This window comes from Pristiophorus japonicus, chromosome 15, assembly GCF_044704955.1.
Source record: "Pristiophorus japonicus isolate sPriJap1 chromosome 15, sPriJap1.hap1, whole genome shotgun sequence".
NCBI classification, from domain to species: domain Eukaryota; kingdom Metazoa; phylum Chordata; class Chondrichthyes; family Pristiophoridae; genus Pristiophorus; species Pristiophorus japonicus.
Genome location: NC_091991.1, coordinates 67,491,597 through 67,508,911, shown reverse-complemented (window position 1 = coordinate 67,508,911; position 17,315 = coordinate 67,491,597). Strand labels below are relative to the sequence as shown.

At 43.2% G+C, this 17,315-nt stretch overlaps 1 protein-coding gene across 1 annotated transcript in view; it reads left to right on the top strand.

The window, feature by feature from the left end:
- The window catches only part of pnpla3 (patatin-like phospholipase domain containing 3), a 31,001-nt gene that overhangs the window by 9,178 nt on the left and 4,508 nt on the right, over positions 1-17,315 (top strand). Inside the window, exons 4-7 of the mRNA XM_070901714.1 lie at positions 6,627-6,836; positions 8,236-8,296; positions 8,854-9,087; positions 9,283-9,415. Coding sequence (XP_070757815.1) covers positions 6,627-6,836; positions 8,236-8,296; positions 8,854-9,087; positions 9,283-9,415 — 638 coding nt within the window. The remainder of the gene's footprint in view (positions 1-6,626; positions 6,837-8,235; positions 8,297-8,853; positions 9,088-9,282; positions 9,416-17,315) is intronic.

Here is a 17,315-nt window from a genome sequence, read left to right as displayed (position 1 = left end):
CTGACTGGTAGAAATCTTCACAACTGCTTCAACAATGTCATTTTGCATAGAGACCTAGAGGAATTCTTGCCTTTTGGTTACTTGGTCTCAAATTATGAATTGTACTATGCAATAGATGCTTCCCTACAGAAAAGAGGAAGAATCCGATGGTGAACGGCTATAGTATAATCTTGCACAAGCTCCTTGAAGCATTAGAGGTCTAGAAATTTGTATGTCACTCTTCTTGACTAACCACTGGTACAGAAGAAAATAATTAAATAATTCTCATCATTTTTTGAGAAAGCAGAAATCCCCAGTTTAGTGTCTTCTAACCATTGTTATTTAATTTTTTTCATCCTTTTTTCAACCTTGCTGATGGCCCACACTTGAGGAAATGTGTGTTTTTATTTAAGTAAAGTATTTGTTTTACCCTAACATACCCTGCATTTTCCCCCCTCCCCACCCACTAACCTATTGTGCTCCTACTAGTGTGATTTCAGTGTCATTTCCAATATGGGACAAATTACTTTGTGAACATTTTGTGTTTTTCTTTGTGGGGGGGGTGGGGGGCTGCGGTCGGTCAGATAAGCGCATGAATGCAAAAGAGTTAGTAAGATGATTCTTTTACAATAGTGTGCAGCAGATTCACTGACCCTCCATAAAATGGTCTTACAGTTATAATCTCCAGAACCAGTCACTTTTGCCAGTGCTGTACTGCCATTGACCACTCAGAGGTGAAACACTGGCCGGTTACAACAATGTGGATATGCAAAAGCACACAAGCAATGAGCACAACAAAATAAGTGCAAAGTACAATTCAAATGAACTTGCTGTGATTCTCTTGTTTTTGTGACTTGTGTGTTTTTGCATGTTGACATTTTGCATGTTGACATTCTTGTGATCAGCTAGTTGATGACGCTAGTTGACGCAGATGACACTTGATGACGCTAGTTGACGCAGATGACACTTGCACTCGGCGTCCAAACTCCAAACCATCGTTGACACCTTCACTGAAGCGTACGAGAGTCTGGGCCTTGCATTAACCATCAGTAAGGCAAAGGTTCTCTACCAACCTGCCCCAGCCACACAGTACTGCACCCCGAATATCAAAGGTTGAGCAGGTAGGGCCAAACTCCTTGGAGTTTAGAAGATTGAGAGATGATCTTATTGAAACATATAAGATTCTGAGGTGGCTTGACAGGGTAGATGCAGAGAGGATGTTCCCCTCATGGGGGAACCTAGAACTAGGGGCAGAGTTTCAGAATAAGGGGTCACCCGTTTAAAACAGAAATGAGGAGAAATTTCTTCTGAGGGTCGTGAATCTTTGGAATTCTCTACCCCAGTGAGCTGTGGAGGCTGGGTCTTTGACTATATTTAAGGTGGAGATAGATTTTTGAATGATAAGGGAGTCTAGGGTTATGGGGAGTGGGTGGAGAGGTGGAGTTGAGCCAAGGATCAGATCAGCCTTGATCTTACTGAATGGTGGAGCAGGCTCAAGGGGCCAAATGGCTTACTCCTGCTGCTATTTCTTGTGTTCTCATCAAGATCCATGACGAAACCTTTGACAATGTGGACCACTTCCCATACCTTGGGAGCCTATTATCAGCAAGGACAGACATCGATGACTAAGTCCAACGTCACCTCCAGTGTGCCAGTGCAGCCTTCGAGCGCCTGAGGAAAAGAATGTTCAAAAACCAGGCTCTGAAACCCAGGACCAAGCTCACAGTCTACAGAGCAATAATGATACCTGCCCTCCTATATGCTTCAGAGACATGGACTATGTACAGTAGGCGCCTCAAAGCACTGGAGAAGTACCACCAATGCTGCCTCTGCAAAATCCTGCAAATTCATTGGCAGGATAGGCGCACCAATTCTCAGGCATTCTCTCTCCGGCCAACATCCCCAGCATGGAGACATTGACCACGCTTGATCAGCTCTACTGGACGGGCCACATTGTCCACAAGGCTGATACTAGACACCCGAAACAAGCATTCTACTCCGAGCTACATGAAGGCAGGCAAGCCCCAGCAGGGCAGAGAAAATGCTTCAAAATTTTACATCTCCCACCAACTCCTGGAATCCCTGGCCCAAGACCGTTCAAAGTGGAGGGGAAGCATCCGAGAAGGCGCCGAACACTTTGAGTCCCTTCGCCGGGAGCACGCAGAAGCCAAGTACAAACAACGGAAGGACCATCCGACAAACCAAGCAACCCATCCACCCGTCCCTCCAACCACCATCTGCCCCACCTGTGAGAGAGTCTGTAGACCCCTCATTGGTCACATTTTAGTGTGGAAGCAATTATCTTCTACTCCGGGAGACTGCTTAAGAAGAATCATCATCAACTAGTGCTTTAGCTCTGTGGTCAGTTACTGCATTGGTAAGAGTGACTGGATTTGGAGAATATCACTGCAAGAGCATTTTACATAGTCTCTGTGATCTTTGTAGTCTATAAGATTTGAGGAGGGAGGCATTTAATTTTTTTTTTCCCATTCAAACTAATGTAAAGAACCTATTCTTCACAACACTGCCTTTATAGAGAAGCAGGTGATTACTAAAAGCGAATAAAACATTTTGTGACTAATCCCTCCAGTTGGTATTCTCTGAGTTAATGGGCTTTGCACAATCACCTAAATTGAAAAGTGAAAAAAAGATAATTCAAATTTTTGCTAAACTTTTAAAAGCCTATACATTGTAGGATGAAGAGAAGACTGATAGAAGTAAGGAGTTTCATATTCTTGAGATCCATGGAAAAAAATGGTAGGAGTAGGAGATAGTGCCATGAGTTCTGATTTCAACAAGGGAATGATGCAGTGTTCTGGTGGGAGCATGTCACAATCATGCAGTAGTCTCTTGGTTACAGTGGTTGGATGGTGTGGTCAGTGGAACTATGTCACTGCTATCATCAGTTTGCATGATGGCAAGTTTCAATTGTTGGTCAAGCTGTTGGAGCCGATGCGATGCTTCCTTTGAGTGCTGTGCTATCACTCCAGCAGCTGGTTACTTAGCTGCATGGAGAGATTCCATGGAGCAGACCATCTTGGTCATGGAATGATATGAGCTAGTGAGAGCAAAAATGGGAAACTGAAGGTGGTGACTTGAGAGACAGCTGTGTTGGGATCTTTCTCTCTCATCCCCTCAACAAAGTGCATTTTTTGCAACCGGACATTGTGACAGCATGGCTAAGAACTGTGACCCAAATGATGATAAAGTCCAGTCACAAGCAGTTTTTTGAATTTGAAGCTTGCCTCTGGGAGTGAGACACAGGCAGGGAGCCGGGTAATTATAAAATATCGGATTGTGAGGGTGAACAGTGAAAATGTTTGAACTAGATTTTTGTCAATTCTTCCTAAATAGGCAGAAACAAATCTAGCCCTGTTTGTACCTAACAATTACAATTATGTTTGAAGGCATTAAGGACGCAGTTACTTTTAATTGAGGATTTAATCATTAACTCAATCCTATTAGCAAGCTGTTTTTAAAAAAAAAAGACACAGGCAAAACTGTTGGTAGGTAAACACGTTGCCAGGGTTAGGTCCCAGGATCTGCCTATAACAACAACTTGTATTTATATAGCGCCTTTAAGGTCGTGAAACATCCCAAGGCGCTTCACAGGAGTATTGAGCTTTAAAAAATTGACACCGAGCCGCATAAGTAGAAATTAGTGCATGTGACCTAAAGCTTGGTCAAAGAGGTATGTTTTAAGGAGCATCTTGAAGGAGGAAAGAGGCGGAGAGGTTTAGGAAGTTTAGAACTATGTATGTATCTAGGCTAATCAGCATTCAAAGTGGTGCCCTTGGCTACACAGTTTAATCTTTTATTAATGGGTTAATGAAAGATTTTTTTTTTTGCTTGTGAAAGATGCTGTAATTTAAATTGTATGAATTAAGGAAATAAAGTTCCAAAATTGAGAGGTTCTTTGCAGTTCAACTGTAAGCCAATAATTAATCCTGGATGTACTATAGATAGAGATAAGGGGGCCAAAATTCAGGGCCCGTATAAGGCCCGTTTTGCGAAATAGAGTGGCCGCCGTGTTGCAGTCCAATGGCCGCCCCGATCTAAATTCAGCTCGGGGGAATTTTCGGCCTGTCCCCACTTCCACCCCGCTGCTGCCGACTGCCGCAAGCCGATCTCCCGCACCTCCAGAATACTCCGACCAAAATTTAGTGAAAAAAAAAATCGTTGCCCTGCTGCGTGGTGCCCCCGACAGCTTTTTCTGTCGGTGCAACTTATCCTGTGTGTATGCGGCCCGGCAACGTGGCGACCCTTCAAGGGGAAGGTGCACTGCCGTGGCCAACATGTTTTTATTTTTGCCAACCGACTTACCGATCGGCCGGCAAAATATTGCTCATTGGTTCAGTCGGGTTGTCAACAGGCAGCCTGGCACCCCCTCTTGGGTGCCAGGCCGCTGGCCTAGCTGAACCCCTCCAGTGGCCGAAGTTGTGACATCACCGCTCCGCCGCTGATTGACAGCGGTGGAGACTCAATCCCGTCCTAACTTCTGCCCCTCAGCATGACTTACTGCTGCACTTCCGCCCCCACTATAACCGACTTCTGGTCTGAAGGCAAAACAAGTACAAAGTCCCAAAAAGTGATGGAAAGGCTGCCTTAACGCTCCCGGCGGAAAAAACTTAAAAAAAAAAGGTAGGTGCGCCAGCTTTCTGACGGCCCTGAATTTCGGCCCCAAAAAATTCACGGGGGCAAAGCTACTGCTAGAGGTCGCCAAGTCAGTGAGGCTATGGATGCTGAACTGTACAATCACATTTGGGAGGTATGATTTGAGTGTGGACATAATTACTATGCAGGATTTTAATTCCCCAGGAATTAACTGCAAGGACTGCAGTGATATTCAGAACAAAGATATTTACCTCCTGGACATAGTCATGGACTGCTTTTTGACACAGATGGTTAGGAGCACATGGGAAAGTCATTCTGGATATGGTTTTATGTAAGAAATAAAAGATTCCAGTGTTCAGCTCCATTCACAAGTCCCATGCCAGCCTACAGTAGGACCTGAATAACATGCAGGCTTGGATTGACCAGTGACCACCAATATTTGCAGCACATAATTGCTAAGTAATGACTATTGCAGACAAGAGAAAGCCCAGCCAGCTCCTTTTTGGTATTCAAGGCTGCCACCATTGACTAGAAATTGAGCTGGAGCAGCAATGCAGGGTACGTCATGATGCAATCCTACCATTGCATAAAGCATTGGTCAGGCTCCAACTGGAATATTGTATACAGGTGCAGCACCCAAAATCCGGAGTTCTGGAATACTCCGGACCGATTGGTGGCGGGGTCATCTGTAATCCATAAAATGTTCCAGAATCCAGACCCACCGGACTCTGTCGACCTCGGGCCTCACCTTGCTCTGCCGCTGCCCTTACCCAACCACCGCTCGCCGCTGCTGCCCTTACCTCGGGGCCTCCTCACCGTCCCGCCCCAACACCTCCTCTGCGACTGGGCCTGCCGGCCCGAACAACTCCTCCTCGGCAGGGCCCTGCCCGAACAGCTCCTTGGCGGCAACCCACCTTTCTGACTTTCCGAAATCCGGAAATACCCCAACCTAGGCTCGGGTGTTTCTGGATTCGTGATGTCAGAAAGATGATCCAAAGTCCAGAAAAGCGCAGAATCTGGAACGGCCTCGGTCCTGAGGGTTCCGGATTCTGGACGCTGTACCTGTACTAGAACAATCCCCCTCCCCCCACTTTATCTGGTTAATTACAAGATCAGTCTATGTGACTTGATTTCCCATAAAATTACTTTCTCCATTTTGATACTTCGTAAGAAAGGATAGCTTTCACCTTCACTCGAGTTAGTTCCAAGGTGGGGGAGACTTAGCCTGCATATCTAAAGTCATATAAAATACAATAGTTCTATTCGTCTATTTACTGCCGGGAACAGTCCCATTCATTGTTAAAAATAAATGTTGCCCAGTCTTGGGGACTGCACAGTATTAACTTCATATTCTATCCCCCTCAACCTCTGAGAAAGAGAAACCTTGTTTATTAAAATATTTTGAAACTCTAGTTCATGCTCACTGGTGGATGTATTTGAGCAGTTCAGTACAGTTAAGTAATGTGAAAGTTCTTTACTTGAACAGTTGTTACTGGTGCTCTTTGATTTTAAAACAGTTTTTTTTTCCCAAGTCAATATTCTTGTTTCAAAGAAGCACAAAATGATTCTTACCAAAAGCAGCATCAGATTAAGGTGTATAGTCCTTTTTTAAATGGCAAGTAGTAATGATTTAATTGGGTGACTAACCTGGCGTTCCTGTGCTTACTGTATACAGGACGAGTTGCCATGCAAGTATGAAATCCAAAACCTGTTGATTCATCCTGGGTTTATAATTATTGTTAATTTGCCTCCCCCTCATGAGCCATAGCAAGCTTCCAATATTAGCGCTCCATGTTTTAATCTATTTGAACTTTTTTGTCTTCCCCATTAAAAGTTAATATTTTATCTTTTTTAAACCATAGCTATTTTGCAATTGTGGCTTAGGAAGATTGGATTTCAAAGACAACGCATGTATAGAGCTGTAAACTGAGAATTTCTGAATTGGAACTGGAAGCTCCACCTCAAAGCTCTGATCTGAAAACCATAGCCTGGAGTTTAAAATTGACCCCCTATTTCTATCTTTTGTTTGTTAGCGTTATGTGGATGGAGGGATCAGCAACAACCTGCCTCAGTATGAATTGAAGAATACAATTACTGTGTCTCCATTCTCTGGAGAAAGTGATATCTGTCCTCGAGACAGCTCCACCAACTTCCACGAGCTACGAGTCACCAACACCAGCATCCAGTTCAGCCTGGACAACCTGTACCGACTGACGCGAGCACTTTTCCCTCCAGAACCAAAGGTAGATGGAACCTTTAGTTTGTGTCTGAAGCTAGGATTGAAATCTACAGTTTTTCAGATTATTGAAATATTTGGCTTAATAATTAAAAATATTAGCTACTTTGTTAGTGGAATTTGTTTGGATGCGAGTACTCAATTACACACCTCTGTTTCAACAACACCACCCCCCCCCCTCCCTGCCCCTTCCCCTTGGCCTTTCTGGATTTTCCCACTCATTTGGTCAAAGAAAAATCCTTCAGATTAATTATGTATTACTTGTGTTTTATCAGCATATTCAAACGTTACTCTGACTAATCTATTTTGGGGTACGTACTTCCTGTTCACCACAAATACTTTCTGTTGTCACGATTTTGGGATTGTTGGGGTGGAAGGGACAAGTTCCCTTATTGGGAGCCAGAGGAAAGTTTTTTTTTAAATGTAAAAACTTACCTTTTTTGGGTCTCTTAGTCCCGATATTCTTTGCAGCTGGGTTGGCCTGGTGGGACACTCGCTGCCGCTTGCTACTGATGCCACCTATTTAAAAACTGCAGCTGGGTCCGACATGCATGTGTTAAAAAAGGACCACGTGTTTTTTTGCAGGTGTCCAAGCAACCTGCTCAGGAGAGCAGATGAAAATTGGAATCTGTCTGCTCCCACCGGCTCCAGGCGGGGAAGTTACTTGGGTGATTTTAACTGCTCACCTCCCTGGTTTATACTGGGCGGGAGGTAGGGCTAAAATCGCCCCCATTCCCTGCTCCATTTTACTAATCCAACTATCACAATTCATTTTCAGGCTCTGGCCACTAGATGGCGTCAGGTTCTGAAGTACATCATGGGCAATGCCACAGCCAAATTATTTTTCAAATGTCCAGATTTGACATTCCACAAAATAAAATCCAATTCTGAAAACAATTGCTTTCTTGCGCTTTCATAGGCCAGTCTCTCAGTTTTTGTGTAATTTCTTAAATGGAATAAGAATAGAAAATTCAGGAAATACATAGGTCCAAGATAAACAACAGGTTAATATTTCACGTATAGATCCTTCAGGATATTAATCTATCTTTTCTCTTTACAGATGCTGTGCATTTTCTGTGTTTATTTCAAATTTGAAAGTTTTTCTTCATTCCATATGACCGTTCTGTACTAAGATGTATTCTAATTTAACTGAACAGTGAAAACCACATGACCAGCTTGTGTAAATGCTCTGTTCCAATGTATAGTGGGCAGTTAAACAAGCAGCAAGCTGCTGCTAGTGTGCAGTGTTTAGATAGTGTTAGATTGCTGCTGTTACTATGATCTGGCGATGTATTGCAGCCACTTGTTTTCTTGGAATACAGCAGAATGTCTGACAAATTTGGAGATTTCTTCTTTTCCTGTGCAGCTGTCTTTTTAAAAAAAATGATGATGTAACCTATTTTCAGGTGCTTGGTGAAATGTGCCATCAAGGTTATAGAGATGCACTTCGATTCCTCAAAGGAAATGGTAAGTCTTGAATTTTTCTTCACAGGATTTGGATTGAATTATGCTTAGAAAAGAATAGTACTTGTGCGTTTGGGTCATTTCTACATTTATATTCCCATTCAAAATTCCATAGGACTAGTGTCTGGGTTTATCACAAGTTGGAACTTTTCTATAATCATGAATCATAATTTTAAGAAAAGGTGTAAATGTCATAATTCATCAACATTTTAAAAAGTGAACGATGTTTTTGGATGTATTCTTAACACTTTTGCTTTTTACTGATGCTAAAATTATAGTGTAGCTGCAGCCTAAATCCAGGTGGAGCCTGATTTGACACCAGAATGAAGAGGGAATCACGCTCTGGTTTGCTCCAGAATTAATTAAGGTCTTGACTCTGGATTTACATTACACAAGTTTAGTGTCTTTGCACAAGTGCTAATTTTTTGGTGCGTATTACAACCCTCAAAGTATTGACTTTTGTTATCTTTGATCTCCACAGTGTAGTTGAAGTTGAAATGTTATCCTTGTTAAAATATTACCTCGAACGCCAATCCACCCTGTTTCTGTTTGCTTCTCAGATCTGCTTAAAATCCCGGTCCTTCCAGATGACTTGACCTATGTCACATCAGTGAGGGTGGCAGACACATCGTACTCCAAGAATCAGGACAGTCATTACTGCACGACTCAGTTCATGGAAGAGGAGGTGGCTACAGACAGAACTTCAACAGAAAAATCTGAATTGAGGAAAAAGCATTGGTCATCAGCACTGGATGAAAGAATAGTGGCGAATCTGCCTCCAAGACTTTGTAATGGTATTGCGAAAGAGAAATGCTAGGCTTAAATATGCAAGTTCATATAACTAAGCCAATTGTAAATCATCTGTTTGATCCGGAAATATGATATGTTAATTGATATACTTCCTGGAGTGACGTTTCTTAGAAGCCCAGAGTATATCTGCAATTATCCTTAAAAAGTTCAATTCTGATATTTCTCTTTTTTTCCTGTAGCATTGCATGAAGCGTGTAAAGAGAAAAGTGGCCTTTACACACAGCTTAGCAACCTCTTCCTGGTTAGAATGGCATCCTACGCAATGCTACCTTACACGTTGCCGTTGGAGTCTGCCTTTTCTTTTAGCCGTAGGTATGTGTTCTGAGCAGCTTGATTCTACTGGCTTTATAGTGAGGCGTGCTTATTTGCCAAGATCATTTGACCACAGCAGGAACTTTTGTATTGCACACCTAAGGTACTTGAACCATGAGAGAAAACTTGTGTTTCATTATTTGTTGTTTACATAATGCCCACCTGGTTTTAAAAAAAAAAAAAGGACTTGCACTTGTAAAGCACCTTTCATGATCACCAGATGTTTCAAAGTGCTTTACAGCCAATGAAGTACTTCTGGAGTGGGACTTGAACCCACAACTTTCTGACTCCGAGGCGAGTGTGCTACCCACTGAGCCACAGCTGACTCAAAACTTAATTTCTGTTTGTGGAGCTCCCCCAGTTCCTGGGTAGGTTCTGCAGAGGTGAGCAAGCAAGAAAACACATCTCATCATATCACTGATCTGTACAGGTAGACAGAGCAGTCAGCTCCTTCCCACACATGCGCGCACACACCATATGCCAACCTAGAAAACTAGCGGACTTAACAACTTAAAAAATAAATAAATAAATCACTGCATCAAAAAAGCTGACCACTCAAAAACAGCACTGAATATAGACCTATGACATGTCAATGAGTTGGACTGAGTGCAGTGGAACATGCACTGGCATAACATATACTGCAGGTCTCACTTTCCAGCTCTTGGTTCGCTGCCTGTAGGCCACAGCACTTCAAGTGCACATCCAAGTACTACTTAAATGTGATTAGCATTTCTGCCTCTACCACCTTTTCAGGCAATGAGTTCCAGACCTCCTCTAATCTTTCTACTAATTACTTTAAATCTATGCCCCCTGGTTATTGACCTCTCTGCTAAGGGAAATGGGTCCTTCCTATCTACTCTATCTAGGCCCCTGATAATGTTAACACCTCAATTAAATCATCCCTCACCCTCTTCTGTTCCAGAGAAATCAATCCTAGCCTATCCAATCTTTCCTCCATAGCTAAAATTCTTCAATCCTGGCAACACCTCCGTAAATCTCCTGTGTACCCTCTCTAGTGCAATCACATCTCTTCTATAATGTGGTGACCAGAACTGAACGCAGTACTCTAGCTGTGGCCTAACTAGTGTTTTATACAGTTCAGGCATAACCTCCCTGCTCTTGTAGTCTATGCCTCGGCTAATAAAGGAAAGCATCCCATACGGCACCTTCCCACCTTATCTACCTGCCCTGCTACCTTAAGTGATCTGTGGACATGCACTCCAAGGTCCCTCTGTTCCTCTACACTTCTTGGTATCCTACCATTTATTGTGTATTCCCTTGCCTTGTTAGCCCTCATAGAATCATAGAAATGGTTACATAATGCCCACTTGGTAACTTAATGCATTACCTCGCACCTCTCCAGATTAAATTCCATTTGCCACTTTTCAGCCCACCTGACCAGTCCATTGATATCTTCCTGCAGTCCACAGCTCTCTTCCTTTTAATAACATTTTGGAGCTGACTGTAAACCTGAGTGAAGCACAGGATATGTTTTAAGTTTAAAATGCCTGATTACACCATCCCACTCCCAATTTTACTTCCAAACCGTGGCAATTCCACAATTACAGTGGCGGGAATTGTCAAATAAAACTAGTTTAATGTATTCACACCTGGGAACAACCATCTTATCTCAAAATATCTGCAACCAATATTGAAGAAAATAAATGTTCACATGAGACAACATTCAGACATGCCCCAGAAATTTGTTGAGGAAAATTTAAATGTTGTTTGAAGCTGCATCTTGGAATCAAAGAAACATAGAAAATAAGTGCAGGAGTAGGCCATTCGAGCCTGCCCCACCATTCAATATGATCATGGCTGATCATGCAACTTCAGTACCCCTTTCCTGCTTTCTCTCCATACCCCTTGATCCCTTTAGCCATAAGGGCCACATCTAACTCCCTTTTGAATATATCTAACTAACTGGCCTCAACAACTTTCTGTGGTAGAGAATTCCACATGCTCACAACTCTGAGTGAAGAAGTTTCTCCTCATCTCGGTCCTAAATGGCTTACCCCTTATCCTTAGACTGTGACCCCTGGTTCTGGACTTCCCCAACATCGGGAACATTCTTCCTGCATCTAACTTGTCCAATCCCATCAGAATTTTATGTTTCTATGAGATCCCCTAAATTCCAGTGACTATAAGCCTAGTCGATCCAGTCTATCTTCATATGTCAATCCTATCATCCCGGGAATCAGTCTGGTGAATCTTCGCTGCACTCCCTCAATAGCAAGAATGTCCTTCCTCAGATTAGGAGACCAAAACTGAACACAATATTCAAGGTGTGGCCTCACCAAGGCCCTGTACAACTGCAGTAAGACCTCCCTGCTCCTGTGCTCAAATCCCCTAGCTATGAAGGGCAACATGCCATTTGGCGCCTTCACCGCCTGCTGTACCTGCATGCCAAGTTTCAATGATTGATGTACCATGACACCCAGGTCTTGTTGCACCTCCCCTTTTCCTAATCTGTCACCATTCAGATAATAGAATGATGCAGCAAAGAAGGATGCCCGTGCTGGTTCTTTGAAAGTGCTTTCTAATTAGCTCCACTCTCCTGCCCTTTCCCCATAGCCCTGCAAATTTTCCACCTTCAGATATTTATCCAATTTTCTTTTGGGAAGTTATTATTGAATCTGATTTTACAAGATCTTTTCAGGCAGTGCACTTCAGATCATATCAACTCGCTACGTTATAAAAAATTCTCATGTCGCCTCTGGTTCTTTTGCCAATTACCTTCAAATCTGTGTCCTTTGGTTACCGACCCTTTTGCCACTGGAAACACTTGATCCTTATTTACTCTATCAAAACCATTCATGATTTCGAACACCTTGACTAAATCTCCCCTTAATCTTCTCTTAAGGCGAACAACGCCAGCTTCTCCAGTCTCCTCATATCCGAAGTCCTGCATTCCTGGTACCATTTGAGTAAAAATCTACTGCAACCTCTCAAAGAGCTTGACGCTCCTGACTAAAGTGTGGTGCCTAAAATTGGACACAATACAACAGCTGGGGCCCAACCAGTGTTTTTTATAGGTTTAAGCATAGCTTCCTTCCTTTTGTACTGTGACTATTTATTAAGTCAAGGATCCCATATGCTTTTTAAACGCCTTCTCAACGTATCCTACCATCTCCCAAAGCGTTAGTGGTCCAGTGGGGAAAAGGATATGGATAACCACACCACCACCATACCCCATTGATATCCTGTGGGCTCTTATGAAAGCAATGGCCAATTTGGAGCCAGTAAATGTTGCTAAGGGACTGGTTCGTGCGATTGGGCCCACTGCTAAAGATATCCGAAAGCACTTCACAATCAACGGACCACTCCTGAAGTGCAATCGCTACTGCTACGCAGGCAAACGTGGCACCACATCCGCACACAAAGGTCCCACAAACACCAACAAAATAAATGACCAGGCAGTCCATCTCGTCATGGCTGAGGGAGTAGTGTTGGCCAAAAAAACTGGGAAACTTCCCCTCCTCTTCGAACAGCGCCACTGAAGTCCACCTGAACAGGCAAGCAGGGTCTTGGTGCAGCTTATTTGTTGCACATATCGGAAGGTGGGATTTTTAGCTCAGGTAGCATGTAAATTTTTTTTTAAATCTGAAACCCGACCCCAACCCACCCATTTCTGGTTTTAACTGGACGGGCAACTAACCCACTTGTAGGAGTCTGATTGGTCATTTAAATATTACAATGAGGCTGTGTGCCTCAATTAACTTTAAATTTAAACCCAACAGCAAAAAGGAGGCACGGACTCCTGGATCCAGGAGGCAAGTGCCTTTCCACTTACCTGCTGGATCCAGGTTGCATGCTCCACCCACCCCCATAAGAACATAAGAAATAGGAGCAGGAGTAGGCTAAACGGCCCCTCGAGCCCACTCCGCTATTTAATACGATCATGGCTAAACAGACTCTGGTCCACTCCCTGTCCACTCTCCATAACCCCTTATCCCCTTATCGTTTAAGAAACTGTCTATTTCTGTCTTAAATGTATTCAAAGTCGCAGCTTTCACAGCTCTGAGGCAGTGAGTTCCACAGATCCACAGCTCGGAAGAAATCTCTCTTCTCAGTTTTAAATGGGCAGCCCCTTATTCTGAGATTTTACCCGCCAGTTCTAATCTCCCCTATCTTTGGAAACATTCTCTCTGCATCCACCTTGTCAAGCCCCCTCATAATCTTACACATTTCGATAAAAATCACCTCTCATTCTTCTGAATTCCAGTGAGTAGAGGCCCAATCTACTCAACCTTTCCTCATAAGATAACCCCTTCATCTCCGGAATCAACCTGGTGAACCTTCTCTGAACTGCTTCCAAAGCAAGTATATCATTTTGTAAACCAAAACTGCACATGGTATTCCAGGTGTGGCCTCACCAATACCCTGTATAGCTGTAGCAAGACTTCCCTGCTTTTATACTCCATCCCCTTTGCGATAAAGGCCAAGATTCCATTGGCCTTCCTGATCACTTGCTGTATCTGCATACTAACCTTTTGTGTTTCTTGCACAAATACCTCCAGGTCCTGCTGTACTGCAGCACTCTGCAATCACTCTCCATTTAAATAATAACCTGTTCTTTGATTTTTTTTTTCTGCCAAAGTGCATGACCTCACATTTTCCAACATTATACTCCATCTGCAAATTTTTGCCCACTCACTTAGCCTGTCTATGTCCTTTTGCATATTTTTTGTGTCCTCTCACATTGCTTTTCCTCCCATCTTTGTATCATCAGCAAACTTGGCTACGTTACACTCAGTCCCTTCTTCCAAGTCGTGAATATAGATTGTAAATAGTTGAGGTCCCAACACTGATCCCTGTGGCACACTAGTTACTGATTGCCAACCCGAGACTGAACCATTTATCCCGACTCTGTTTTCTGTTTGTTAGCCAATCCTCTATCCTCTAATATATTACCCCCAACCCTGTGAACTTTTATCTTGTGCAGTAACTTTTTATGTGGCACCTTGTCAAATGCCTTCTGGATGTCCAAATACACCACATCCACTGGTTCCCCTTTATCCACCCTGCTCGTTACATCCTCGAAGAACTCCAGCAAATTTGTCAAACATGACTTCCCCTTCATAAGTCCATGCTGACTCTTCCTGACCGAATTTTGCTTTTCCAAATGTCCTGCTACTGCTTCTTTAATAATGGACTCCAACATTTTCCCAACCACAAATGTTAGGCTATCTGTTAGGCAGATGTTGGTCTATGGTTTCCTGCTTTTTGTCTGCCTCCTTTTTTAAATAGGGGTGTTCCATTTGCAGTTTTCCAATCTGCTGGGACCTCCCCAGAATCAGGGAATTTTGGTAAATTACAACCAATGCATCCACAATCCCTGCTGCTACTTCTCAAGACCCTAGGATGCAAGCCATCAGGTCCAGGGGATTTATCTGCCTTGAGTCCCATTATCTTACTGAGTACCATCTCCTTAGTGATTGTGACTGTGTTAAGTTCCTCCCTCCCCGCCCCCCCCCCCCCCCCCTGCATAGCCCCTTGACTATCCACTGTTGGAATATTGTTAGTGTCCTCTACCGTAAAGACTGATACAAAATATTTGTTCAGAGTTTCTACCATCTCCATGTTCCCCATTCCCCAGTCTTGTCCTCTATGGGACCAACATTTACTCTAGCCACTCATTTTTCCTTTTTATATACCCATAGAAACTCTTGCTATCTGTTTTTATATTTTGTGCTAGTTTACTTTCATAGTCACGTGCCACGTGCTAGTCAGAGTAGAAATAGCAGTATAGCTCAGATGAATATGTGGCTTGAGGAGTGGTGCAGAAGGGAGGGATTCAAATTCCTGGGATATTGGAACCAGTTCTGGGGAGGTGGGACCAGTACAAACCGGATGGTCTGCACCTGGGCAGGACCAGAACCAATGTCCTGGGGGGGGGGAGAGGAGAGGAGAAGAGAAGAGAGAGTGTTTGCTAGCGCTGTTGGGAAGGAGTTAAACTAATATGGCAGGGGGATGGGAACCTATGCAGGGAGACAGAGGGAAGTAGAATGGGGGCAGAAGCAAAAGATAGAAAGAAGAAAAGTAAAAGTGGAGGGCAGAGAAACCCAGGCAAAAATCAAAAAGAGCCACATTACAGCAAAATTCTAAAGGGGCAAAGTGTGTTAAAAAGACAAGCCTGAAGGCTCTGTGCCTCAATGCGAGGAGTATTTGTAATAAGGTGGACGAATTAACTGTGCAGGCAGCAATTAACAAATATGATATAATTGGCATCACGGAGACATGGCTCCAGGGTGACCAAGGCTGGGAACTCAACATTCAGGAAGGAGAGACAGAAAGGAAAAGGAGGTGGGTAGCGTTGCTAGTTAAAGAGGAAATTAACGCAATAGTAAGGAAGGACATTAGCTTGGGTGATGTGGAATCTGTATCAGTGGAGCTGCAGAATACCAAAGGGCAGAAAGCGCTAGTGGGAGTTGTGTATAGACCACCAAACAGTAGTAGTGAAGTTGGGGACAGCATCAAACAAGAAATTAGGGATGCATGCAATAAAGGTACAGCAGTTATCATGGGCGACTTTAATCTACTTCTAGATTGGGCTAACCAAACTGGTAGCAATACGATGGAGGAGGATTTCCTGGAGTATATTAGGGATGGTTTTCTAGACCAATATGTCGAGGAACCAACTAGAGGGCTGGCCATCCTAGGCTGAGCAATGTGTAATGAGAAAGGACTAATTAACAATTTTGTTGTGCGAGGCCCCTTGGTGAAGAGTGACCATAATATGGTAGAATTCTTTATTAAGATGGACACAGTTAATTCAGAGACTAGGGTCCTGAACTTAAGGAAAGGTAACTTTGATGGTATGAGACGTGAATTGGCTAGTATAGACTGGCGAATGATACTTAAAGGGTTGACGGTGGATAGGCAATGGCAAACATTTAAAGATCACATGGATGAACTTCATCAATTGTACATCCCTGTCTGGAGTAAAAATAAAACTGGGAAGGTGGCTCACCCGTGACTAACAAGAGAAATCAAGGATAGTGTTAAATCCAAGGAAGAGGCATATAAATTGGCCAGAAAAAGCAGCAAACCTAAGGACTGGAAGAAATTTAGAATTCAGTAGAGGAGGACAAAGGGTTTAATTAGGAGGGGGAAAATAGAGTATGAGAGGAAGTTTGCTGGGAACATAAAAACTGACTGCAAAAGCTTCTATAGATATGTGAAGAGAAAAAGATTAGTATAGACAAACGTAGGTCCCTTGCAGTTGGATTCAGGTGAATTTATAATGGGGAACAAAGAAATGGCAGACCAATTGAACAAATACTTTGGGTCTGTCTTCAAGAAGGAAGACACACATAACCTTCCGGAAATACTATGGGACCGAGGGTCTAGTGAGAAGGAGGAACTGAAGGAAATCCTCATTAGGCGGGAAATTGATGGGATTGAAAGCTGATAAATCCCTGGTGCCTGATCGTCTGCATCCCCAAGTACTTAAGGAAGTGACCCTAGAAATAGTGGATGCATTGGTGGTCATTTTTCAACAGCCTATCGACTCTGGACCAGTTCCTATGGACTGGAGGGTATCTAATGTAACACCACTTTTTTTTTTTTAAAAGGAGGGAGAGAGAAAACTGGTAATTATAGACCAGTTAGCCTGACATCAGTAGTGGGGAAAATGTTGGAATCAATTATTAAAGATGAAATAGCAACGCATTTGGAAAGCAGTGACAGGATCGGTCCAAGTCAGCATGGATTTATGAAGGGGAAATCATGCTTGACAAATCTTCTGGAGTTTTTTGAGGATGTAACTAGTAGAGTGGACAAGGGAGAACCAGTGGATGTGGTGTATTTGGACTGTCAAAAGCCTTTTGAAAGTCCAAATACAAGGTCACACACAAGAGATTGATGTGCAAAATTAAAGCACATGGGATTGGGGGTG